This window comes from Oncorhynchus clarkii, chromosome 7 (assembly GCF_045791955.1).
Source record: "Oncorhynchus clarkii lewisi isolate Uvic-CL-2024 chromosome 7, UVic_Ocla_1.0, whole genome shotgun sequence".
Lineage (NCBI taxonomy): Eukaryota > Metazoa > Chordata > Actinopteri > Salmoniformes > Salmonidae > Oncorhynchus > Oncorhynchus clarkii.
The window spans coordinates 64,482,513-64,509,872 of NC_092153.1; the positions used below are offsets into that span (position 1 = coordinate 64,482,513).

The 27,360-nt window shown below is 41.9% G+C and overlaps 1 protein-coding gene across 1 annotated transcript in view; it reads left to right on the forward strand.

The window, feature by feature from the left end:
• Positions 1-9,584: 9,584 nt before the first annotated feature.
• LOC139413668 (CUGBP Elav-like family member 4) overlaps positions 9,585-27,360 on the forward strand; it is a 107,800-nt gene continuing 90,024 nt past the window's right edge. Inside the window, exon 1 of the mRNA XM_071161308.1 lies at positions 9,585-9,828. Within this exon, the coding sequence (XP_071017409.1) occupies positions 9,585-9,828 (244 nt within the window). The remainder of the gene's footprint in view (positions 9,829-27,360) is intronic.

The following is a 27,360-nucleotide window of genomic DNA, read 5'->3' on the forward strand; positions in this document are numbered from 1 at the left end:
GTCTGCATACAGAAAAAATGTGTCTGAACAGAAAGTTATATATCTGAATATACAATACAGGGATTATAAATCAGTTCATGCCAGTCTATTACAAAGACAACAGGTCAATGTCATGACAAACTGTCACCTTCTACATGTAGCCGTTTAAAAAGGTTTGCAATGGACTTTAGTTAGCAGGAACACACTCTACATGGTAGTTATGGCTTCTACAGCTTTGTAGGAGGATTGTTGAGAGCTGCTTTACAATCTCTCCTCTTTTCGCCTTTCATTATGCCGTCTGTTTTGTCGCTACTTTGGACTTTCTTGCGACCCCCTTTCTCTCTTTTGATTGAATAAGCAGAATGAAGTGTCTAGTGCAATCGACCAGGGCCCATCTCCTGTACTTAACTTATTGACAATGTTAGGACAATGTACGTAGGACGTATGGACTCAGACAATAGCGTTGTCTCGCTCTCTGTGTGTGTGTGTGTGTGTGTGTGTGTGTGTGTGTGTGTGTGTGTGTGTGTGTGTGTGTGTGTGTGTGTGTGTGTGTGTGTGTGTGTGTGTGTGTGTGTGCGTGCGTGCGTGCGTGTGTGTGTGCGTGCGTACATATGTGCAACAGCCCTACAGCCCTATACTTCAGAGGGGAAAGCAGAAATAATACACATCACCACCTGAATTAGATGTTTATGACAAAGCGCAGCCACAGCAACAGAGTGAGAAACCTGAATCCCCCCATGCCACTCAGACATACAGCTGTCAGATTATATTCCACTTGGCTCATAGTTCTTTCCCTGCCCCCGCACACACACACACTTCCTCTCTGCTCCGCAGTGAGACGGCGGAAGCCATAGCTCAACGTTCTCCTAACAAACGAGGTGACAGTGTGCGGGAACTGAAAAGGGTATTAGAAATGGTAAAAAAGGAGAGGTATAAGGAAGAGACTGTGTGCACGGTAACCTTTTTCAAATGCTTTTTCAAATGCTGATTCAGTATTGATTATTAATGAGCTTTCATACATGTGCAGAGCCAGGTTGTCAGAGTCGCGATCCAATATATATTAATAGTAAATGTACCAATTATATGACAATAGAACAACACTCCCACCTTTTTCATTGTTAATAATATACATTTTCCCATATTATTGATAAATAATGTCAAGCTGACTGGTTTGAGACCACAAATTCAACCAACTCCGCTATATTAGCGCTGATAATAATTCTATATTGAAAATACTGAGACTGAAGAAAAATTGTTATATATATATATACATATATATATATATATATATATATATATCATTTTTATTTCAATTTTATTTGAACTCAGATCCATTCAAAATCGCATCCCACCAGTTGAGATCGCTCACTAGATGACTGATAGGGGGTGCTGTGTTGAAGCCTCCGTGCCTTCATCTTAGCACTCCTACACCATTGTAAAAAATATAGAAATAGAGTTATTATATAAACATTAAGAACACCTTAATATTGACTCTATCAATTTGTCAGGGCATGGACTCTACAGGGTGTTGAAAGCATTCCACAGGGATGCTGGTCCATGTTGACTCCAATGCTTCCCACAGTTGTGTCAAATTGGTTGGGTGTCATTTGGGTGGTTCTTGATACACACGGCAAACTGTTGAATATGAAAAACCCAGCAGCCTTACTCTCTTAACACAAACTGGTGCAAATGGTACCTACTACCATACCCCGTTCAAAGGCTCTTAAAGCTTTGGTCTTACCCAATTACCCTCTGAATGACACACATACACAATCCATGTCTCAATTGTCTCAAGGCTTAAAACTCCTTCTTTACATTGATTAAAGTGGATCTGACAAGTGACATCAATAAGGGATCATAGCTTTTACCTGGACTCACCTGGTCAGTCTATGTCATTGAAAGAGCAGGTTTTCCTAATGTTTTGTACACTCAGTGTATGTCTCCATATCTATGTGGTACCCTAAATTATATTATATGAGCTAAACATATGAATACAAATATGTTCCTTAAAGTATATATTTTTGAAATTACTAATATTGCTGTCCCCGGCACAACAAACAAATATTTAAATACATGCAATTTTGTCCTTGAAACATTTAATTGAAGTACTGTAATTCCATTAATTCCAGAATTCCATTAATTCCAGTGGAGGACTGCTCCTACTGGGGAGTGCCAAAATGTCCGACCGGTGGCTTCAAAGCCTCTCAATGGCCAATACATAGCATCAGCAATCTAGGGTTTATATACATCATTGATTGAATCCCTAAACTGAGCTAGGCTTTTGTGGTACAGACAAAGGCTGCTTCTCAAATGGCACCCTATTTTCATAGGTCTCTGGCCAAAAGTAGTGCACTATATAGGGATTAAGGTACCATTTATTCTGACAGACAGACAGACAGTATGAGACAGACAGACAGGCAATATGAGAAAGACTGGTCTTCCAGCCACCTGGCATTTAGTGCAAGCTATCTCATCACAGCCCATTCTAATGCTAATGAACTTAAAGATCAACCAAGTGGATGGAAGAGAGTGTGTGTGTGTGTGTGTGTGTGTGTGTGTGTGTGTGTGTGTGTGTGTGTGTGTGTGTGTGTGTGTGTGTGTGTGTGTGTGTGTGTGTGTGTGTGTGTGTGTGTGTGTGTGTGTGTGTGTGTGTGTGTGTGCGCCCATACATCCAATACACGTGCACTTGCTAAAACTCTCCTATTCAGATGCACCAATAATACTGTACAATGCAGTTCATTCACTCTGAAAGGCACACGCAAATGCTAACATCTGAATATTCTAATCCGTCTCTGTTTGTCCATTTATCTACAGATGTCTCTGTCTGTCTGTCTGTCTGTCTGTCTGTCTGTCTGTCTGTCTGTCTGTCTGTCTGTCTGCCTGCCTGCCTGCCTGCCTGCCTGCCAATATACCCATCTACTATCAGTTCTGGTTCTACATCGTTTATTTCTAGTCATGCTGTACTCTGTGACCAGGGCTTGTTTCTTTCTAATCATGCTGTACTCTGTGTCCACCCTGGCCCCAGGGGTTGAGTTACACAGTAGTACAACACTTGCCTCTAGGATTCCCTCAAGGATGCATGCTTTGGAAAGCCACACTAAAGCCTCTAGAATTAGCTATTCAGGTAGAGAGAATAGGGAGGGACAGTCAGAGGAGCTGATAGCATTTCAATGCGGTGGAGACAAACACTGTAAATACTGGTACTACACAATGATGGATGATATTTAATCATTTTCTGTTGGGGGACTGCATGTGAAGAAGCCTCCACTTCTGCTGTCCTCTAGGCCTTATAACCCACCTGCACATTAACCTGTCTTGTTTGTCTTTATGTTAATATGGAGGTTTCTCTTGTAACACATGGCATTTGTCAGTCATGGGATTCCACTATTGTTTGAGTGACGATGTGCCGATTCTTGAAGTTGCTCACACACACCTCATACACGGAGTGTGTGCGTATGTGTGTGTTGAAGCAACTCCCCCCATAGATTGCAAGTGTGCTGCGGGTGAGCTGCTCTGCTACACAATAACCAATACCTTTCCCACTCATCCTCTACCCTTGGACCAACAATCAAGAAGAGAATCAGGTGGCGGTGCATCCTCACACTCTCTCCAAACCACCGTCTTCTCCCTCCTAAAGCAATTAGAGGCAGTGTGGGGTCAGGGACCCTCAGACACCAACATGGCTGCCATCAAGCCTGGTGGGGCACAGCCGCCTGACAGCCAGGTCACGCCCTCTCAGTGTCACAGCCACTCTCCGACAGTTGCAGGGTTAAAGCCCCTGACTTCGTGATAGCCCCTGACCTCTCCCTGGAATTGATCTGTTGTGGTGAAATGGGATTTGGAATGGCATGAGCCGGACACCCAGATAGAGACTGCATCCCAAATGGCACCCTATTCCCCACATAGTGCACTGACCAGAGCCCTATGGGCCCCCTATGGGCCCTGGTCAAATGTAGCGCACTTTATAGGAAAGAGGGTGATATTTGGAACACACAATCAGATAGCTCTTCCTCCCACTTTACTTTTAAGAAGATGTCTGTTGTGACTGATGAGGAGCCCCTCTAGGAGTTGTTTTAAACCTTGTTGTAAGACCGGTGAAACGCAAATCAAAACAGAGCCATAATACCAGAAATAAGGCTGTTTTGCCCACTTGCGAGGACTAAGAGATAAATAAATCGGATTAATTTGGGGATTTGTTAATCGCCTCAAAAAGATAGTTAGTCTGGGTCTGGTCTGCCTCCTCCTCTGTGTATTTTAGTTTCCTGCTGCACTTGGGTGTGCGTGGGTCTGTGTGGGTGCATCTGTGTACACTGAGTGTACACAACATTATGAACAACTCCTAATATTGAGTTGCCGGAACTTCAACGTTCCGGTTACTAGTCCAACGCTCTAACCACTAGGCTACCCTGCCGCCCCATAAACATAAACCGGTGCGCCTGGCACCTACTACCATATCCCGTTCAAAGGCATTTAAATATGTTTTCTTGCCCATTCACCCTCTGAATGGCTCAAATACACAATCCATGTCTCAATTGTCTCAAGGTTTAAAAATCATTATTTAACCCCTTTGTTGCAATCTTCTCCCCTTCATCTACACTGATTGAAGTGGATTTAATAAAAGATCATAAGGGATAATAACTTTCACCTGGATTCACCTGGTCAGTCTATGTCACGGAAAGAGAAGGTGTTCCTAATGTTTTGTACACTCAGTGTTTGTCTCCATATCTATGTGTGTCTCTGTGTGTGCGTGTGCATGCCTCCACGTGCATGCGTGTGTGTGTGTGTGTGTCTGTGTTCATTTGTGGGAAGGCTGTGTTTTCAGGCTAGCTCATCTGTCATGGAGAGATGGTGCTCTGGTGGGACTCGGCATGAAAAGAGACACCCACCCGTGTCAAGTGTCAGAGCACTGATTTCTCCCTAGTGCAGCCCAAGTAACCTCCATATATCTCCAGGAAACAAAAGCAATGATAAACTGATGGCACAAATAAAAGGTTCAATCAAACAAGCAGTGCAGTAGTAACTGTACATATCATAAGGATATACTTGTATTCTACATTATGATGGGTAATGAAAGGACTAAAGCTTGGTGTATGTTTTGCACTGAGGATGAATATGTACTGTTGGTTCAGCATTGTCTCTACAACCCTCTGCCATTAGCTGTGTTTGTTTTTCACTCTACTCCCCAAAAACAAGTCAAAGACCCTCCTGGGAAACAAAGACCTCCAATTATTGAATAAATATTTTCTTATTTGTAGAAGGATCTTTGTTTCCTTATGCTTGCTGTGTCATTGGTTTCCCACACATGCAGGGATAACAGCGCATTTCCCCCTCTTACCCCACAAATATTTAGCATTAGCCTAAAAGTCAAAGAGGACATTCCTACGTCGGCCCTCCAAACTTTCCGAGCATTTAGTCATGCCTGTGCCCTTTCATCTTTTGTCTCCGCTCTTCCCCCTAAATTTCGGGGAAGTGATATATAGCCTCAGTGACTCAAGGCTCTGGAAGATGTAGAACATTGTCCCAGATGAGGGAGAGGTGAGAAAATGTATTATTATGCAGAATAGGTCGTATCGGAACGCCGCTCCTCTTTATGACCAGCCCATGCAGATTATGAATCTATTGTTGTTGCCCTGCAAGGATTTCATTCACCTTTAGTTTATTTTCCTTTCCTCAACCCGTTACAGGGCTGAGCCGGAATTGGAATCGCCATGCAGGCAGGAAGCAATCTTTCAAGGGTAAAAAGGTAATACACAGAGATACTGTATCTTGAAAAAGGATAAATACTCTTGTCAATAAATGGTTCGTATCTTGACTACAAATGGTGGACATAATTGTCGATTGAGTTCAATATATATTGTAGCTAACTGACGATTTGTCCCATTATGGCTCTGTATACTAGTCTTCTTGATAGCTAACCAAGGACCGCTACTCATACAATGGGCACAGTGGTCATTACAGTCTTTCAGTGCCATGGACAGCGACACTTCACTGCACATATTGGCCCTAGCGGAGTCTGCCTTCAGCACCATGGACAGCAGCTGCAATGTTCTAGCTTGCAATACAGTCAGTTGAACCACACAGTCCTTTGTAAATAATAGAAAGGAGAGGATGTGGAACTTGGAATTTAAAAAATGTTGTGTGAATTCCCCACAGCTACCAGACAAATTGGTTCAAATCAAAATCCGTAGGTTAATTTACTATTTGACTTTAACCTACAGTAGGCTAAATCCACTTCATGCAGTCATGTAGGCTTATACAATATACTTACTACAGGTAGCCTAATTTACGCACGTAGGAAGGTCTGCTTTGTGTTGTTCGTTCATTTCAAGGCCTGTATGGGAGCTATGGGGAATGAGACTATCTAAAACCTCCTGTGGTGGTTGAGATTTTCTCAGCAAGTCGTTTGCATTTTAAATTGCCCCTCAGTGGAATTGCCAGGGCCCTATTGTCATATTTGACTGTCCCTACCGGTATGAAATAACTACAATCATGTGGAGGCAAAGACACATTGTTCAGTAAATTGCCTGTTAATTGCGGGTTATTATTATCAGTCCGATGGGTTCACTCAGTGGAAGCGTTTCACTCAGGGCGACACGCGGTGCATTGAAAACATTTCAGAGCAGCCGTGCAAGTAGGTGAGGAGAGAGAGACCGTCGAGGGACAATACTGGCAACATACCTTCCATAATCATCGCGATACTACCCCACTCAACATAATGACAATGATTTGTGCTCTCCCATTTCGCCCTTGTATTAAAAAAATATTGCTGAAGGCAAGTCAGGCATGTATGAGCGTGAGGCAGGGAGGGCCGCTGCTTGGCGAGCAGACTGCGGTGTCATGCCAAAAAAAGCCAACTACCTCTCTCCCTCCGCCGAGTCCAGGCTATGCCTGCGGTGAGTGTGGGATGACGCTGGGCCGAGAGCGCGGGAGGTGAAAGCGTCACGGAGTGTTTCGCCTTTGTTTTTATTTGTTGGCTAATGTTTAGGCGGAGCGTCCATGTATGATTGCCAGATATTGAAAACAAATCGGGCGTCATACTCATTGGACTATGTGTATAGATGGGCCTATTAGGCCATCTCATTGAACTACGTTGGTTTTAATTGGAGGATATTGAAATACAAAGAGAGAAAGTAACACTCACATTTTATCAAATTAACTTTAGCCTACTGTATTGCACATCCATTTATTTCGGCCTGAAAGACCAGCTGACAATATTTGCACCATGGACATGCAGTGACGCATACAATGGACACAATGGGCATTGTAACCTGTTGGTACCATGGACAGTAACAGTTCAATGCACGTATAGGTCTAGCGGAGTCTGCTTTCAGCACCATGGACAGCAGCTGTACTACTCTACCTTGCAGTGAGAAGGGAGGGCACAATATTTTGTCAACGAAAGAAAAGTGGAGGTAAGAACTTGAAATCTAAAGAACGTTGTGAATCTCTCACAGACAGCTGTACATTAGCAAATCTAAAAATCTCTTATCAAATTCCTCTGATCAAGTTTGAACAGTTAAATCAACAGCCACATGCAGATCAGTGAATAGGCTACATCAATGTTTTTCAACTTCAGCCCTCCAGTACCCCCAACAGCACACCTTTCTGTTTTAGCCAGGGACAAACTCGCCTGATTCAAAATGTCAAGGGCTTGATGACTGGTTGACTAGTTGAATCAGGTGTGCTTGACTGGAGTTACAACAAGCATGTCTACTGTTGGGTGTACTGGATGACTGCAGTTGGGAACCAATGGGCTACATGAAGGTGGGAAGAAAGGATGCGTTTAAAAGTACATTATTTGAAGAGTGCCAGATTATCTTCCTCTGATAGTCTGCTTCCCAAATTGCACTTTATTCCCTATATAGTGCACTACTTTTGACCAGGGCCCATAGGGGCAGCCATAGAAACAGACAGCATGCCTCCATCCATCCACCTATTGGTTTTCCATTTGTTGCTGTTTATGGCTGTACTTGTGCATGTGTTGCAATTGAACTAGTGACAGTCATCTTTTCCTCTCACCTCACTGATCAAACACACAACATAGACCTGTGGGAGCAGCCTACCTGTTTGCTGTTGACAGCTGTGTGTCACGTGGAAATAGAGTTGCCATGTGTGCCATGGTGTGTTTGCGCGTGGGCTGTCAGTGTGAAATGCACATGGGGTTGGGCAACAGCGTATTTTTACGTCACATCCTAGCATTCTAGTTTGTCTATACCAGAGTTATTAAATTCTTACTCTACGGGGTGCGGAGCCTGCTAGTTTTATGTTCTACCTGATAATTAATTAACCCACCTGGTGTTCAAGGTCTAAATCAGTCCCTGGTTAGAGGGGAACAATGAACAAGCAATGGTACTGGCTTCCATGTCCAGAGTTGAATTTGAGGGGTTTATACCATCAGATTTGCACCTGTGAATGGATCCCAGTGCTGTTTCGTATATTGTAGTCTACCCTTACACTCTCTCTACCCTCTCTCTTCCCTTTCTAGTTGCTGCTCCCTCCGATGTGCCCGTCTACGCCGCTCGGCGGTGCTCACAGACTTCCTTCTCTTCGAATGACATCTACATCAGAATCTGAACGGAATAGATGCCTGCTTGAACTATAGGCTACACGATACTGTGCGACACTGCTTTGTGTGACACATCCTAACGTTCCCTGAAATATATTTTAGCTGCGGATGTTGCTTTTTAACTAGGCTCGACGATTTCAGCACCAGGCGCTGTCCACCCACCCGCTGTTCAAGCAGTTCAAGCCCCTTCAAAAGTTCAATACTCTCCGAATTGTTCTACTACACTTGAATGGCCTTTTCACACCAAATGAAAATTGTTTTCGATTAAAATCCGTGGCCTTTTGGAGTGGGCCTATATTTTGAAGGGAAAATATGGTAGACATATATTTTATAGCATATTATTATTATTATTAGACCTATTATTTCCCTGCGGACGTGGCGTGATTTGCACATGATAGACTATTGCACAAAGAGCCATACAGATTACTGTCACTATTTTCTTTTTTTATAGACCCCGTTCCCCTTGGATCGTACCATTCGGCTTTCTAAACGGGAAGGGGGGGATAAAACGCTGTCTAACACAAACATCGAATCCTAGTGGTTCCCCTTGTTCTATACCTCCCCGCATTCCTTGTAGCCCTTGAGCTGGCCCCGTCCGTTTAAACCGAGAACACCCATACCAACTTCTCAATGCAAAAATTAAAAGGGAACCTAGAAGCAGGGACTAGGGGAACGAAAGGAGGTGTAAATAGAACACGAAAGCTCTTGGTCTCTCTCTCTCTCCACTCTCTCCTCTCTTTTAGTAAATGAATGAATGAATGATTAATTAGGACATAAATAGGCTACACGGAATCACGCCTCCACCGGGACAAGAAAGCCTGCTCCAAGCTTTTGATATTCGTTTTAGCCCAATGAGACATATGTATATTTATTCATGTACACATTTGCATTGGTAGGACTACAAGCAGGACCAGCAAGGCTTTTTAGACTTTTTTTTTTTAATCAATAGGCTACTTCGTTCGGAAGCTTCTATACAACGACAACAGAGATTGCGCTGCTGCTGCCGCCGCTGTTATCACAACTCATTGCCGGTCCGAAGATGGCAACTTTAACAAATGGACAGGTGGACGGCACAAACGGGCTAGTGAACGGATTAAGCCACAGCCACAGTTCAGCGGGCTGCGGGGGCACCATCCCCATGAAGGACCACGACGCCATTAAACTGTTCATCGGGCAAATACCGCGCAACCTGGACGAGAAGGACCTCAGGCCGCTCTTCGAGGAGTTCGGCAAGATCTACGAGCTCACGGTACTCAAGGACCGCTTTACGGGCATGCACAAAGGTGGGTTGAGCCTACCAGTCCCGGAGAGAGCGGAATCCCCATCTTCACGCTCTTTTCTCTGCGGCTCCCGTTGCGGCTGCCTGTCACTAATGTCTTTCCATTTCCGAAGCGTTTTGGATTTGATGGATGTGGTTGCGTAATATTACTTGCGTTTACAGTAGTTTTTAGTGTGACATTTACTATTGTAGCTTACTCTCGACAGGTTTCATGTTCATGTTAACAGAAAGTGGAATAGTCAATTTCTATCGTCTTGATTCCTTGGTCAATATTTAGCCATTTCAACTAACATATCCTCAAATCTCTAGTTCTGAGATATCCAGGCACACCGTGCTGTCAAGCATCACGACCTAATAGGCTATTGTGTAACAATATTGAGAGCAAGTCACAGTTTGTCTTGTAACTTTGGAAGTTTAGGCTATGGTGTTAAGAGTAAGTCACACATTTAGTTATTGTGCATTCATTCACAAGTGTAGAATCTCCACGCTTGAAAGTTCACCGGAGGAGTCCGGAGAAGCCCATGGCTTCTTGCCCACGGCACCATCTTGCACTCTGTTGCGCGTTATGCCAAGTTGCTTGTAACAGGAGGAGAGGGAGGGAGGAAAAATGTGTTAGTGTGTGTGCTTGCGCGTGCGCGCGATCGTGCGTGATTGGGTACATGCTTTTTATTGTATTATTCTCTGAGAAAATGTAACCAATACTTTCTTAGATTTTACATAATGCATTCTACAGTACACATTACACATACCTGTGGTCCACCCACCTTACCTACAATATGGAATTGAGGTTATTCTCTAGTCTTGTGCCTGACATTAGGCAGACGTTTTGTGGTTTTAGAAAGTAAAAAGGATGTCAGGGAACTCTTTGAATATGGCGTAAAGACAGGTGTTTGAACAACCAGCTGATTTATAGAGTGATAACTGTGTGTATGTATGTGTGAGTGTGTGTGTGTGTGTGTGTGTGTGTGTGTGTGTGTGTGTGTGTGTGTGTGTGTGTGTGTGTGTGTGTGTGTGTGTGTGTGTGTGTGTGTGTGTTTGTTTGTTTGTTTGCGTGTGTGCGTTAATCTCTCAGCTGTTTAATATTTGCATGTACCTGTAGCCTTGATGATGGTGTATCAAGAGTCTAGTGTTTTGCATTACAGTGAGACCTAGTCAACCCTTTGGTGTTACGGTCATTTTACACAATGCTGAATACCTGTTGTGTGATGCAATGAACTGTCACATCTTCAATGTAATGCTAACGATCGGTCACATGCCTTGGTGTAAGGGTAATGGCCAGCCATATACCTTGGTGTAAGGGTAATGACCAATGTTATGGACGTTGATTTCAGACTCTTTAGAGGGGTAGCCAGTGGTTAGTTATTCCCTATTTGCTCAAGGCATCAGAATCTCAATGAAGTCACTAATTGATCTGCTACACCTGGAGGGCATTCTCAGACTCCATGGGTCACTTCATATGTGGACGTTTCAGTTTTCCTAACCTCAACCTCCCCCATCCTGTTACCAACATGACGTTTTGCATGTGTCGATAAATAATGATGATATAGAAATAAAGCAGGAGGAAGGGAGGAGGAGATTGCCAGGGATGGGGGAACCAAAGAGAGGAGAGGGAAGTGGGAGGAGGAGGGGGAAGAGGAAGGAGGGGTATCTTTTATTAATAGCCCAGCTGTAGTAACGACTCCCTGTCCGACGGTTAATCACGTACGGCCCGTGAACTATGGGAGGCCATGCCGGCTGATTCTAGGAACTGTCTCCTTAGGGCGATATATTGCCTGGCATCACAGGCCAGGCCCCCGCTTTTATTAGTGCACCCCCCTTCACAGCACCGCTCTCATATTATAACTAGCTGGATGCAATAGCTCTCTCGCTGGCTAGCTGGTTGGCTATAGGCAGTGTGTGTGTGTATACACCTCTTCTCCCAGCCAGCCCAATATCCCCACACCTTCCCACAAGCAGTGGATTTTTGTTGAATGTTGAGTTTAAAAAAAAGTTATTGTAAGGTTATGTCTGAATGTTTTAATGTAAGTAAATAATATTTTTTACAGCCAACAGGTATAGTGCTTTGTTACTTGTTATAAGCATGTATAATGTGTTATTAGAAACCTTAAAATGTATATATATTTTTATTATTTTTACGCCCAATTTCGTGGTATCCAATTATTAGTAGTTACTGTCTCGTCTCATCGCCATGACTCCAGGGCTCAGGCTTGAACCACTGCACCACCTGGGAAGCCCCAAGGCTTAAAATATTTGACTGTGTCATAGATATGAAGGTGTTATGCCATAAGGGGTCATGTCCAATCATAACCTCTCATGCCAAATAACCACTGTCATGACAGAGGCAGCGGTTTGTGTTATGACTGTAGTGGTCTACACCATGGACAGCATTCTCGTTATGTTGGTGTCATAGCATGGTTGACTAAATGTCATTGTGAAACGACACTATCAAATACATGCCAAAATGGCACTGTCAAATAAAGTGTTACGATTGTGGAATTTGATGCTACGATTTTGAGACCGACTGAAAAGCCTACTCAGGATCATTATGAGATGATAGTAAGACATTATAACTGGTTCATACATGCTTACAACAAGTCTGGCATGCGTTATAACTGCATCATAATGCTTTATACCTGTCGGCCTAAAGTAAAGTGTTGCCAGTATTTTGGATATATCTATAAGCTGTCAAAATGTGTACGGCATAATTTTTTGACTATTGTACAAAATATAGTCCCAAAGCTCAAAGTCAAACAAGGGCAATGTTGCCCTATAAACAACTTTAGGGTTGAAGAAAGTTATTGCCTTTTCATTGGAATTAATACTGCAAGAAAAGTGCACAACACTAGGGTCTTAGAACATTTGCAGCCTTTTGACACTTATTGGAATGCTCTGAGCTGATTGATGGCTTGGCTCCTAAGGTTATTTGCCTAAATCTCAGACTCCAGCCCTCCAGCCACAGCAAAACGTGTTCACTCCATTTTATTTTTATTTTCTCTCCATCTTCTGTTTCCTCCTTTTCTTCTTTCAGTAGCATGTAACTTCTCATCGAATTACTCCTCCACCTCTCTCTTTCCTCCACTTACTTTATTTACACCTTTACGCCGTTCCCTGATTCTCCCTCCTCTCCTCCTCCTTTCCTCAAAACCCCATTTCCCTCTTTATTTCCCTGGTTCACAACAACCCTCAATTCATTTAGTGTGAATATATAGATGCACCTATAGATGTTATTAATATTCTACAATGTTATAGCAACATGTGACGCCACAATAATTGTTAGACAAACTCCTAGCTAGTATTTTCATTGTTGCAAAATCCTCGGATACTACTAACTATACTATTGCAATTACCATCCAAATAATGACCCCATGTATCACTAGTATTCTAGTCTTTAGGTTGCCATCCCCTTGAAAGGGAGGGGGCTTGTAGAGGAGGCTGGGGTGGGAGGGGAACGGGCACAGAGGCGACAGCACTAGCCCTACATTCTCCCACTGATTTTATTTCTCTCCCTTCTGCGACTGGGCTGTGCTAATAGAGGCCATTTATAACCATCACCGGCTGCCGTCGTGCATGCTGAGACGGACGTCGGCACAAAGAGGGGCCGTTTCGCAATTTTTTTGCAATGCAGTATGGGAGGGAGGGTGGGGAGAGATATGGCAGCACACTATGAACCAGGTGACCTAGCTAGAATACGCCCCTGTACAGTAATACACTTTAGGTCAGTGGGTCAATCCTAACATGTATGACTGTCAAGTGTCAGCAATGTATGTATCGTGTATCATCAGTTGCTTTCAAATCAAATCAAACTTAATTTGTCACATGCACCGAATACAGCAAGTGTAGACTTTACCGTGAAATGCTTACTTACAAGCCCTTAACCAACAGTGCAGCTTTGGTGTAATAACAATGTAGTATGCGTGTAGTATCGGAGTAATTACATGTATTATTACATTCACTGAAAATGTTCTCCCTTAGAGTTAGAGTTGCTTTGAGTTCCTCTGCTTCGGGTTTTCCTAGGAGTCCTTTGAAAGTGAGAGAAACCCTAGTATACTGATATCTTGGGGTGTTTTTTGAGGAATTCAAGTGAAAGACAGAAAGAGGCTCCCGTTGGGCTCTCTGCCCTCACCTTATTTTGTCCTAGATAATCAAATCAAAATTAATTTGTCACATGCGCTGAATACAACAGGTGTAGGTAGACCTTACCGTGAAATGCTTACTTAAAAGCCTTTAAACAACAATGTAGTTCAAGAACGAGTTAAGAAAAAAACAATAAAAAGTAACACAATAAAATAACAATAACGAGGCTATATACAGGGGGTACCGTTACCGAGTCAATGTGCAGGGGTACAGGTTAGTCGAGGTAATTTGTACATGTAGGTAGGGGTAAAGTGACTATGCATAGATATTAAACAGCGAGTAGCTGGCTGGCAAGTGGTGTAGATACATTGTCAAGATCCCCTAAATTAGGTTGACTAGACATCTCCAATTTCTTCTTCAGTCCCAGATTTTGGTGGCCTGTACCCGGCTAGAGCTGTCCCTGAAAATGTCCCTGATTAGCCCTCAGAAATAAAAAGCAACTCTGATGTTAAATTGAGGATAATATTTCAATAATCAAATGTTGTATCCAATCAGATTTGCATGTAAAAAAGTATGTTTATCCCTGTACCAAACTCGTTTGCTGCAGTGGTTTTGCCGCCAACCTTTTATGAGAAGATTTGATCAGTGTTATATTGTAACCACCGCATGAACAACCATGCCCATGGCCAAAAAAGTGCTGGCAACAGCATAGTCTACCAAACTTCGGTGATTCTAAAATTACTAGATAGGCTACGATTACGAAAACTGTGGAGGGGTCATCTATTTCTGTGTTATAATTAATACAAGTATTTGAAAGGACTTTATATAGCAAAGGTAGTTATTTAAATGTATTCACAGTTAGTAAGCTACCATTCCTACACTATTTTGCTTAAGAGAGGACAGGTAAACGTCTGTAACTATACTGCCCTACCAAGCAAAAAGGCAATAATTGCTCATTAGCGTGGAACTGAGAAAAATGGCTTTTATTTATCTTGGTTTCACAGTAACTTTATGCAGTTACTGCTAACATGACCCCCATTTTCTCCAAAACACAATACAATAGAGGCAGGATACTTGTCCACATGATTAAGAATGTATTTAATGTAGCAAAAATAACATGAACTCATTTTTGACCAAATTAGCAGTTACTGCCTTTTTGCTTGGTAGGGCAGTATAGTGGATAGAGAGGGTGATATACTGGACAGGGTGTTAATGAGCAGTTTAATCTGGGTCTGGGTAACTGGCCTTTACAGTTCTAGACCTGTGGCTTACTTTATTGGATTACAGGTATCCACCTAGTGACCCTTCTTCTTAGAGAAGCAATGGAAATCTTCATGAACTATTTCTAAATTTCTTCTATCATTCAAAATCCATAAAACCTGGACCCTGACTGCTTTGAAAACTAGCTGAAACTGGGAACATTGTCAATGGACAGAATGTCTGAATGTACTGCAGTATCGTAAAGGTAATATCCTGTGGGACTCAGTGAAGGTGTTTTTCTGCCGGGCTGTGTTAATGCGCCACACGTTCCGGACGCAGGATTTCACTCACGTTGCATCATCCCCTCTGTGGGCTCATTTTTCTCCTCACGTCGTTGATTTGGGATGTGTGTGTGTACCCCTCCTTCCCTCTCATCCTCTGCCCAGAATTCTCCACTCAGCTCCAATCGGAATGCATACTTAGACATCACATCGTGCCCTGTTTCTATGACGACGTACCGTGATCAATATTGAGCGTTTTGTTGAGGAAAAGAGGCAACATATGTCACCGATAAGGTCATGTCTCGCTAAAGTCCTCCCCCAGGTCACCCACCCCACGCATCTAAAAACATCTGAGACGCAAGACAATAAATATAGGGAGGAGAACGAGTGACGTGTACGTAGATACGTCAACTCTCATTTGTCAGCGTGGACAGTTGTCAAGGCTGCTATTAATGATTATGATTGGCCGGGATAGTCAGAAGGGGCCGGCCATTAGCCCAGAGGGCCAGTTACTCACGGTGGGCGATGGCCATGTAAGGAAGGAGGGGGATGGGGGGAGGGTGGAGGGAAACAGTGAGGGGGTGGAAGAGTAAGGGATCAGCATTCTAACTGCTGGTAGAGAGTCATGACGGTTGTCAGGGGGGAAGAGAACTCTCCTGAACTAAGATGTGACTCCACCCTTCATATTATGGAAGTAATTGGAAAAGTATTTGCCAGCACTTTGCAACTTGTGTATGCACGCACGCACAACAAACAAACAAATACACACACACACACACGTTTGTTTTCTATCCTTGTGGGGACCAAACAATTGATTCCCATTCAAAATCCTATTTTCCCTAACCCCTAACACTTAACCTTAACCCTAACCTTAACCCTAGCTGAATGCACTGTATAACTAGTTGTATACATAACTACATAATAGACCTCTGTGCTACTTGCTATTGTTGAATAATCTCAGGTCTAATCAAGTAAAGGATGTATCCATATAAGAATAGTGTGTTAATAGTCCTGATGCTTACTGGTGGTGCGATGCAAGCAAGCTTGTAGGCTAGGCCTTGTACAGCCTAGCTTGACACCAAGCACTTTTTTTCTGAACTATACTTATTTTCTTGAACTATTTACTACTCTTTTTAGAAAACAAACTACTTCTTATTAGTAACAATTAATGCTAGGCTCTTTTCAAACAATGGGCCTTCAGCCTAATTCAAGATGGTAAATGCAAAGTGGGATGATTGGGATGACCCAACTCTGACATCACCCCATTGAGTCTGCCAATTCAAGATGGCACCTGTGGGTTGGACGCGCCTCTAACCACACCCATACCTGTAGCCTTAAAGGCATAATGCTTGATAAGTAATTATACTGCATACAAAATTCAAAATCTGAAGCACACTTGGTCAGCCTTAAAACTCTACTCAGCTTAGCCTTTTGTATTCCCTAAAAGAGGCTAAAGAAATTGCCCAAAGTCCAACCTCCTTCCTCATATTAAAATTATATTTTTAGTTTTTTGCTATTGCCATGTCATTGCTATGGCGATTTTGAGTGGCTGAAAGCTTCTTGTAGCGCTGTTTTGGAGGGTTAAATAGTTTCTATTTTCAAGGCTGTTGCGTCATCTACAGTTGAAGTCGGATGTTCACATACACAGCCAAATACATTTTAACTCAGTTTTTCACTATTCCTGACATTTAATCCTAGTAAAATGTCCCTGTTTTAAGTCAGTTAGGATCACCACTTTATTTTAAGAATGCGAAATGTCAGAATAATAGTAGAGAATGATTTATTTCAGCTTTTATTTCTTTCATCACATTCCCAGTGGGTCAAAAGGTTACATATACTCAATTAGTATTTGGTAGCATTGCCTTTAAATTGTTTAACTTGGTTCAAATATTTCGGGTAGCCTTCCAAGAGCTTCCCACAATAAGTTGGGTAAATTTCGGCCAATTCCTCCTGATAGAGCTGGTGTAACTGAGTCAGGTTTGTAGGACTCCTTGCTCGCACACGCTTTTTCAGTTCTGCCCACAAATTTTCTATGAGATTGAGGTCAGGGCGTTGTGATGGCCACTCCAATACCTTGACTTTGTTGTCCTTAAAACTTCTTAGGGCTAGTCGTCCCGCCAGCGGGGACACCTGTCGACAACTTCCGGTGAATTTGGAGGGCGCGCAATTCAAATAAAAAATCATACAAATTATGGATATTAAACATTTAGGTACATACAAGTGTCTTATATCAGTTAAAAGCTTACATTCTTGTTAACACCCTCTTAGAACCACCCATCCCGGATCCGGTATATTTGTCATCAGCAACGCTGAATAGCATAGCGCAACAGTCAAATAATATTACTAGAAAATATTAATATTCATGAAATCACAAGTGAAATATATTGAAACACAGCTTAGCCTTTTGTTAATCACCCTGTCGTCTCAGATTTTGAAATTATGCTTTACAGCGAAAGCAACACAAGTGTTTGTGTATGTTTATCGATAGCAAAACAAAACAATAAGTACACCTAGCATCAGGTAACTTGGTCACGAAAATCAGAAAAGCAATCAAATGAATCGTTTACCTTTGATGATCTTCGGATGTTTTCACTCATGAGACTCCAAGTTAGACAACAAATGTTCCTTTTGTTCCATAAAGATATTTTTTATATCCAAATACCTCCGTTAGTTTGGTGCGTTATGCCTAGGAATCCAGCGGAAAGAGCAGTCACGACAATGCAGACAAAAATTCCAAATTATATCCATAATGTACACAGAAACATGTCAAATGTTTTTTATAATCAATCCTCATGGTGTTTTTCAAATATCTATTTGATAATATATCAACCGGGACAGTTGGCTTTTCACTAGGACCGGGAGTAACAATGGCCGCGCACAAATCACTCTGAGAGCCCCCACCTGTCCACATACGCAATGTGGTCGTTCACTCTCATTCTTCAAATGAATAGTCTGAAACTATGTCTAAAGGCTGTTGACACCTTAGGGAAGCCACGTAAAAAGGAATCTGGTTGATATCCCTTTCAATGGGCAATAGGGATGCATAGGAACACAGGGGTTTCAAAATAAGAGTCACTTCCTGATTGGATTTTTCTCAGGCTTTCACCTGCAATATCAGTTCTGTTATACTCACAGACAATATTTTAAAAATTTTGGAAACTTTAGAGTGTTTTCTATCCTAAGCTGTCAATTATATGCATATTCTAGCATCTGCTCCTGAGAAATAGGCCATTTACTTTGGGAACATTATTTTTCCAAACATAAAAATAGTGCCCCCTAGCTTCAAGAGGTTATAACTGTGCTGTCCGATTTACAATAGGCTTCACAGCGAAAGCATGCCATGCGATTGTTTGAGGATGGCGCCCCACATCAACATATTTTTCCACCGGCACAGGCTTCATAAAATCACAAATAGCGATTAAATATTCATTTACTTTTTGAAAATCTTCCTCTGATTTGCAATACAAAGGGTCCCAGCTACAACTTGTAGTGTTGTTTTGTTATATAAAATCCTTCTTTATATCCCAAAAAGTCTGTTTAGTTGGCGCCATCGATTTGAGTAATCCACTTGTTCAACATGTAGAGAAAGGAATCCAAAAAGCTACCGCTAAACTTTGTTAAAGCAAGTCAAAATACACTTCTGTTTAATCCTCAGATACACTAATTAAACTGTAATATTTCATGTGGAAAGAAGTATGTTTAGTAGAAAAGTAATATTAGCAGGTGCGCGTCCTCTTCGTTGCGCTCGCACAGACTGATTTCCAACTCTGAGTCCCAATACTAAAACTCATAATTATTCCTCATTTTGGAAGAAACAAGCCTGAAACCTTGAACAACGACTGTTGACATCTAGTGGAAGCCATAGGAATTGCAATCTGGGAGCTGGATTCTCAATTGCCCCTATACTTTCCATTGTAAGAGCATGGGCTCTCAAAAAAAAATGATCCTACCATATCTATTGTGTTATAGTGTCATACATTATTTTAACATTTCTACAAACTTCAAAGTGTTTTCTATCCAATGCTACCAATTTTATGCATATCCTGGCTTCTGGACCTGAGTAACAGGCAGTTTACTTTGGGCACATCAGTCAGGCGGAAATTGAGAAAAAAGGCTGAAGCCTGAAGAAGTTTTAAGCCATTTTGCCACAACTTTGGAAGTATGCTTGGGGTCATTGTGCATTTGGAAGACTGATGTCTTGAGATGTTGCTTCAATATATCCACATCATTTTCCTCCCTCATGATGACATCTATTTTGTGAAGTGACCAGTCCCTCCTGCAGCGAAGCACCCCCACAACATGATGCTGCCACCCCAGTGCTTCACGGTTGGGATAGTGTTCTTCGGCTTGCAAGCCTACCCCTTTTTCCTCCAAACAAAACGATGATCATCATGGCCAATCTGTTCTATTTTTGTTTCATCAGACCAGATGAAACTAGGACATTTCTCCAAAAAGTACAATCTTTGTCCCCATGTGCAGTTGCAAACCGTAGTCTGGCTTTTTTATGGCAGTTTTCGAGCAGTGGCTTCTTCCTTGCTGAGCAGCCTTTCAGGTTATGTCGATATAGGACTGTGGATATAGATCATTTTGTACCTGTTTCCTCCAACATCTTCACAAGGTCCTTTGCTGTTGTCTGGGTTTGATACAGGTCTCCTTCCTGAGCGGTATGATGGCTCCGTGGTCACATGGTGTTTATTATTGCATACTATTGTTTGTACAGATGAATGTGGTGCCTTCAGGCAATTGGAAATTGCTCCCAAGGATGAACCAGACTTGTGGAGGTCTACAGTTTTCTTCTGAGGTCTTGGATGATTTCTTTTGATTTTCCCATGATGTCAAGTAAAGAGGCACTGAGTTTGAAGGTAGGCCTTGAAATACATCCACAGGTACACCTCCAATTGACTCAAATGATGTCAATTAGCCTATCAGAAGCTTCTAAAGCCATGACATCCTATTCTGGAATTTTCCAAGCGGTTTAAAGGCACAGTCAACTTAGCATATGTAAACTTCTGACCCACTGGAATTGTGGTACAGTGAATTATAAGTGAAATAATCTGTCTGTAAACAATTGTTGGAAAAATTACTTGTGTCATGCAGAAAGTAGATGTCCTCACCGACTTGCCAAAACTATAGTTTGTTAATTAGAAATTTGTGGAGTGGTTGAAAAACTAGTTTTAATGACTCCAACCTAAGTGTATGTAAACTTCCGACTTCAACTGTAAGTGTTATTGTGGTCCATGTTAAATGTTTCAAGAGGCTGACGCTTGGGTTCTGTTCGATCCTTCTGCTTGTTTCCCTGCTGTTTCAGATATAACCTCTGTTCCGGAGTGAGAGAATGCAATGCTTTCAAAATGTGGAAACCTTCTGTTGTTCACACAGTTTTTATTACCCCTCTTTATTTGATTTGACAGAGATATCTTCCTCTTAAAATTCTAGTTCTCAAATATCCTGCTATCGCTATCGCTCCATCTGAACAGTATGGTGTGTGTGTGTGTGTGTGTGTGTGTGTGTGTGTGTGTGTGTGTGTGTGTGTGTGTGTGTGCATGCGTGCGTGTGTGTGTGTGTGAGTGCGTATGTGTTTGTGTGTGTGGTGCCCATGCAGAAATCAAACCAAACCAAGCCAATGGAACAACCACAATTCTTCCCCATCCCCAACTTTCTCTCTCCTACAGGACCAGTTGAAGGTTTAGTAAGGCTAAAGCCTTGGAACATTCTGACTTGGTTATATTCCACTGTAGGTTTGATGCACACGTCCACTGACATTTAGAAGTTTGACTTCTTAGAGATCAATGGAACATATAGGTCAGGCTGGGAACAGCAGCGAATTCAACCCAGGACTCAAAAGGTCTCCTGAATGAGATTTATATCGATATTGTTGTGCTGCATACTTTGTACCATAATGATAGTGAATTACTACAACCCTCTCTACTGTTTGTTAGGTTATAGTGCAGGCAATCTCTCTGACATGACATTCATTGCTATAGCACATATCTGCACTGTGTACATGTAATTATAAGCTTTGGCAATATGTACATTGTTACGTCATAGAGAATACAAGCTATATAATTATAGAGTAAGATACAAGTTCCTTTGTCTATAGGCCAGCTGTTTTTATGCGGTGCATTCGGAAAGTATTCAGACCCCTTTACTTTTTCCACATTTTGTTATGTTACAGCCTTAGTCTATAATGGATTCAACTGTTGCTTTTTTCCTCATCAATCTTCAAACAATACCCCATAATGACAAAGCAAAAACAGGTCTTTAGAAATGTTCACAAATGCATTACAAATAAAAAACAAAAACATGCTGCCACAACCCAGTCTGAGGTCTTGAGCGCTTTGGAGCAGGTTTTCATCAAACATCCCCACAGCATAATGCTGTCACCACAATGCTTCACCGTAGGGATGGTGCCAAGTTTCCTTCAGACGTGACGCTTGGCATTCATATCAAAGAGTTGTTTCTCATGGTCTGAGAGTCTTTAGGTGCCTTTTGGCAAACTCCAAGCGGGCTGTCATGTGCCTTTTACTGAGGAGTGGCTCTACCATAAAGGCCTGATTGGTGGAGTGCTGCAGAGATGGTTGTCCTTCTGGAAGTTTCTCCCATCTCCACAGATGAACTCTGGAGCTTTGTCAGGGTGACCATCGCGTTCTTGGTCACCTCCCTGACCAAGGCCCTTCTCCCCCGATTTCTCAGTTTGGTCAGGCGTCCAGCTCTAGGAAGGTGGTTCCAAACTTCTTCCATTTAAGAATGATGGAGGCCGCTGTGTTGTTGAGGACCTTCAATGCTGCAGACCGTTTTTGGTGCCCTTCCTCTATGCCTCGACCTATGCCTCAACACAATCCTGTCTCTGAGCTTTACAGACAATTCCTTCAACCTCATGGCTTGGTTTTTGCTCTGACATGCACTGTCAACTCTGGGACCTTATATAGACAGGTGTGTGCCTTTCCAAATCATGTCCAATCAATTTAATTTACCACATGTGAACTCCAATCAAGTTGTAGAAACATCTCAACGACGATCAATGGAAACAGGATGCACTTCAGCTCAATTTCAAGTCTCATAGCAAAGGGTCAGAATATTTACAGTTGAAGTCGGAAGTTTACGTAGACTTAGGTTGGAGTCATTGCAACTCGTTTTTCAACCACTCCACACATTTCTTGTTAACAAACTACAGTTTGGCAAGTCGGTTAGGACATCTACTTTGTGCATGACACAAGTAATTTTCCAACAATTGTTTACAGACAGATTATTTCACTTATAATTCACTGTGTCACAATTCCAGTGGGTCAGAAGTTTACATATGCTAAGTTGACTGTGCATTTAAACAGCTTGGAAAATTCCAGAAAATGATATCATGGCTTTAGAAACTTCTGATAGGCTAGCTGACATCATTTGAGTCAATTGGAGGTGTACCTGTGGATGCATTTCAAGGCCTACCTTCAAACTTAGCCTCTTTTCTTGACATTATGGGAAAATCAAAAGAAATCAGCCAAGACCTCAGAAAAAAAACATTGTAGACCTCCACAAGTCTGGTTCATCCTTGGGAGCAATTTCCAAATGCCTGAAGGTACAGTGCCTTGCGAAAGTATTCGGCCCCCTTGAACTTTGCGAGCTTTTGCCACATTTCAGGCTTCAAACATAAAGATATAAAACTGTATTTTTTTGTGAAGAATCAACAACAAGTGGGACACAATCATGAAGTGGAACGACATTTATTGGATATTTCAAACTTTTTTAACAAATCAAAAACTGAAAAATTGGGCGTGCAAAATTATTCAGCCCCTTTACTTTCAGTGCAGCAAACTCTCTCCAGAAGTTCAGTGAGGATCTCTGAATGATCCAATGTTGACCTAAATGACTAATGATGATAAATACAATCTACCTGTGTGTAATCAAGTCTCCGTATAAATGCACCTGCACTGTGATAGTCTCAGAGGTCCGTTCAAAGCGCAGAGAGCATCATGAAGAACAAGGAACACACCAGGCAGTTCCGAGATACTGTTGTGAAGAAGTTTAAAGCCGGATTTGGATACAAAAAGATTTCCCAAGCTTTAAACATCCCAAGGAGCACTGTGCAAGCGATAATATTGAAATGGAAGGAGTATCAGACCACTGCAAATCTACCAAGACCTGGCCGTCCCTCTAAACTTTCAGCTCATACAAGGAGAAGACTGATCAGAGATGCAGCCAAGAGGCCCATGATCACTCTGGATGAACTGCAGAGATCTACAGCTGAGGTGGGAGACTCTGTCCATAGGACAACAATCAGTCGTATATTGCACAAATCTGGCCTTTATGGAAGAGTGGCAAGAAGAAAGCCATTTCTTAAAGATATCCATAAAAAGTGTTGTTTAAAGTTTGCCACAAGCCACCTGGGAGACACACCAAACATGTGGAAGAAGGTGCTCTGGTCAGATGAAACCAAAATTGAACTTTTTGGCAACAATGCAAAACGTTATGTTTGGCGTAAAAGCAACACAGATCATCACAATGAACACACCATCCCCACTGTCAAACATGGTGGTGGCAGCATCATGGTTTGGGCCTGCTTTTCTTCAGCAGGGACAGGGAAGATGGTTAAAATTGATCGGAAGATGGATGGAGCCAAATACAGGACCATTCTGGAAGAAAACCTGATGGAGTCTGCAAAAGACCTGAGACTGGGACGGAGATTTGTCTTCCAACAAGACAATGATCCAAAACATAAAGCAAAATCTACAATGGAATGGTTCAAAAATAAACATATCCAGGTGTTAGAATGGCCAAGTCAAAGTCCAGACCTGAATCCAATCGAGAATCTGTGGAAAGAACTGAAAACTGCTGTTCACAAATGCTCTCCATCCAACCTCACTGAGCTCGAGCTGTTTTGCAAGGAGGAATGGGAAAAAATTCCAGTCTCTCGATGTGCAAAACTGATAGAGACATACCCCAAGCGACTTACAGCTGTAATCGCAGCAAAAGGTGGCGCTACAAAGTATTAACTTAAGGGGGCTGAATAATTTTGCACGCCCAATTTTTCAGTTTTTGATTTGTTAAAAAAAGTTTGAAATATCCAATAAATGTCGTTCCACTTCATGATTGTGTCCCACTTGTTGTTGATTCTTCACAAAAAAATACAGTTTTATATCTTTATGTTTGAAGCCTGAAATGTGGCAAAAGGTCGCAAAGTTCAAGGGGGCCGAATACTTTCGCAAGGCACTGTACCAGGTTCATCTGTACAAACAATAGTACGCAAGTATAAACCCCATGGGACCACGGAGATGTCATACCGCTCAGGAAGGAGACGCGTTCTGTCTCCTAGAGATGTACGTACTTTTGTGCGAAAAGCACAAATCAATCTCAGGACAACAGCAAAGGACCTTGTGAAGATGCTGGAGGAAACAGGTACAAAAGTATATATGTCCACAGTAAAACGAGTCCTATATCGACATAACCTGAAAGGCCGCTCAGCAAGGAAGAAGCAACTGCTCCAAAACCGCCATAAAAACCCCAGACTACGGTTTGCATCTGCACATAGGGACAAAGATCGTACTTTTTGGAGAAATGTCCTCTGGTCTGATGAAACAAAAATAGAACTGTTTGGCCATATTGACCATCATTATGTTTGGAGGGAAAAGGGGGAGGCTTGTGAAGCACGGTTGGGGGGGGGAAGCATCATGTTGTGGGGGTTCTTTGCTGCAGGAGGCACTGATGCACTTCACAAAATAGATGGCATTATGAGTAAAGAAATTTATGTGGATATATTGAAGCAAGACATCATTCAAGAAGTTAAAGCTTGGTCGCAAATGGGTCTTACAAATGGACAATGACTGCAAGCATACTTCCAAAGTTGTGGCAAAATGGCTTAAGGACAACAAAGTCAAGGTATTGGAATTGCCATCACAAAGCCCTGACCTCAATCCTATCTAAAATGTGTGGGCAGAACTGAAAAAGCATGTGTGTGCAAGGAGGCCTACAAACTTGACTCAGTTACACCAGCTCTGTCAGGAGGAATGGGCCAACATTCACCCAACTTATTGTGGGATGCTTGTGGAAGGCTACCCAAAACGTTTGACCCAAGTTAAACAATTTAAAGGCAATGCTACAAAATACTAATTGAGTGTATGTAAACTTCTGACCCACTGGAAATGTGATGAAAGAAATAAAAGCTGACATAAATAATTATCTCTACTATTATTCTGACATTTCACATTCTTAAAGTAAAGTGGTTATTCTAACTGACCTAAAACAGGGAATTTTTACTCGGATTAAATGTCAAGAATTGTGAAAAACTGAGTTTTTTATTTGTAATACATTTGCAGAAATTTCTATAAACCTGTTTTCACTTAGTCATTATGAGGTATTGTGTGTAGATTTAGGAAAAACATTCATAATATACATTTTTGAATAAAGCTGTAACGTAACATAATGTGGAAAAAGTCAAGGACTCTGTGCTGTGTCTCTATACTATAGCTCTATTACTAATAAATGTAAACCTTGACAGATTGTTATTAGTAAGATTATGGTGCAAGCAGAGAGGTGTGTGTGTGTGTGTGTGTGTGTGTGTGTGTGTGTGTGTGTGTGTGTGTGTGTGTGTGTGTGTGTGTGTGTGTGTGTGTGTGTGTGTGTGTGTGTGTGTGTGTGTGTGTGTGTGTGCCTCTCCATGCTGTCTTGAGGTTTAGGTGGCTGAATGTTATCAAATGGCAGGAATAGGAGTAGTAAGGAAGTTTACTCACATCCAGAAGAGAGCCAAGAAAGCCTGAAATGTGTACTCGAATCAGACAAAGAAAGCCTGAAATGTGTACTCGAATCAGACAAAGACATGATATGATGGCATTAGGCAACAATATCATGATTGTTCACTGTTTAATATACATGTCGGTGTGTGTCTTTTGGATCATATAAACTTTTTTTGTAATAGCATATTCTGTATCTTGAAACTTTAAAGATCAATGTGGGAACATGAAATGGATTAAATAAAAATAAAAAATCAGGATACACTTCAAGATGTTTTCAAGGAAACCTGTGGGATGCATTACAGCATATCCAATAGAAGCAATATTAGGGCAAGAACAGAAGATAAATCAAGCAAAATTAAATCAAAGCACCCATTAAATTAGCATACATTTGTTCAATATCATGAATAATGAGCTAAATAAAGGTCTTATAAGCATCTGTGACAAGAAACAGGTACACAAGTATAAATCAAAATAGATAAAAGCTTTTAGTAGATACAAAATATCTAGTTAAGATCAACATTGGAACAAGGAACATAGGCCTAGCTAGTGTACCCATTGGTTTCTGATCCTAGAACTAGAGAGAGTGTTGATCTCTTGTTGATCCAGAACCAGTGACAGTGTACCTCTCTGCTGTTGATCCTAGAACTTGCTACAGTGTGCCTGCTGTTGATCCTAGAACTAGCTACAGGGTACCTGCTGTTGATCCTAGAACTAGTTACAGTGTACCTGCTGTTGATCCTAGAACTTGCTACACTGTACCTGCTGTTGATCCTAGAACTAGCTACAGGGTACCTGCTGTTGATCCTAGAACTAGTTACAGTGTACCTGCTGTTGATCCAAGAGCTAGTTACAGTGTACCTGCTGTTGATCCTAGAACTAGTTACAGTGTACCTGCTGTTGATCCTAGAACTAAATACAGTGTACCTGCTGTTGATCCTATAACTAGCTACTATCCTAGAACTAGCTACAGGGTACCTGCGGTTGATTCTATAACTAGCTGTAATGTAGTTGTCTGCTGTTGATCCTATGAAGCAGAAGCCAAAGACTGTTGATCCTAGAACTAGCTACCTCTCTGCTGTTGATCCTATGGAGCGGAAGCCAAAGACTAAAGAGGCAAAGCTTGTGTCATTATGTGAGGAAAGACATGCATTTATCCCTCTCGGAATTAACTTGTTATACCCATAACCGAGACTGGGGGAGTCTTTGCTTCAACTAGACTTCCTCTCCATCTCATTTAATTTCTATTTCATGCACCCAATAAAG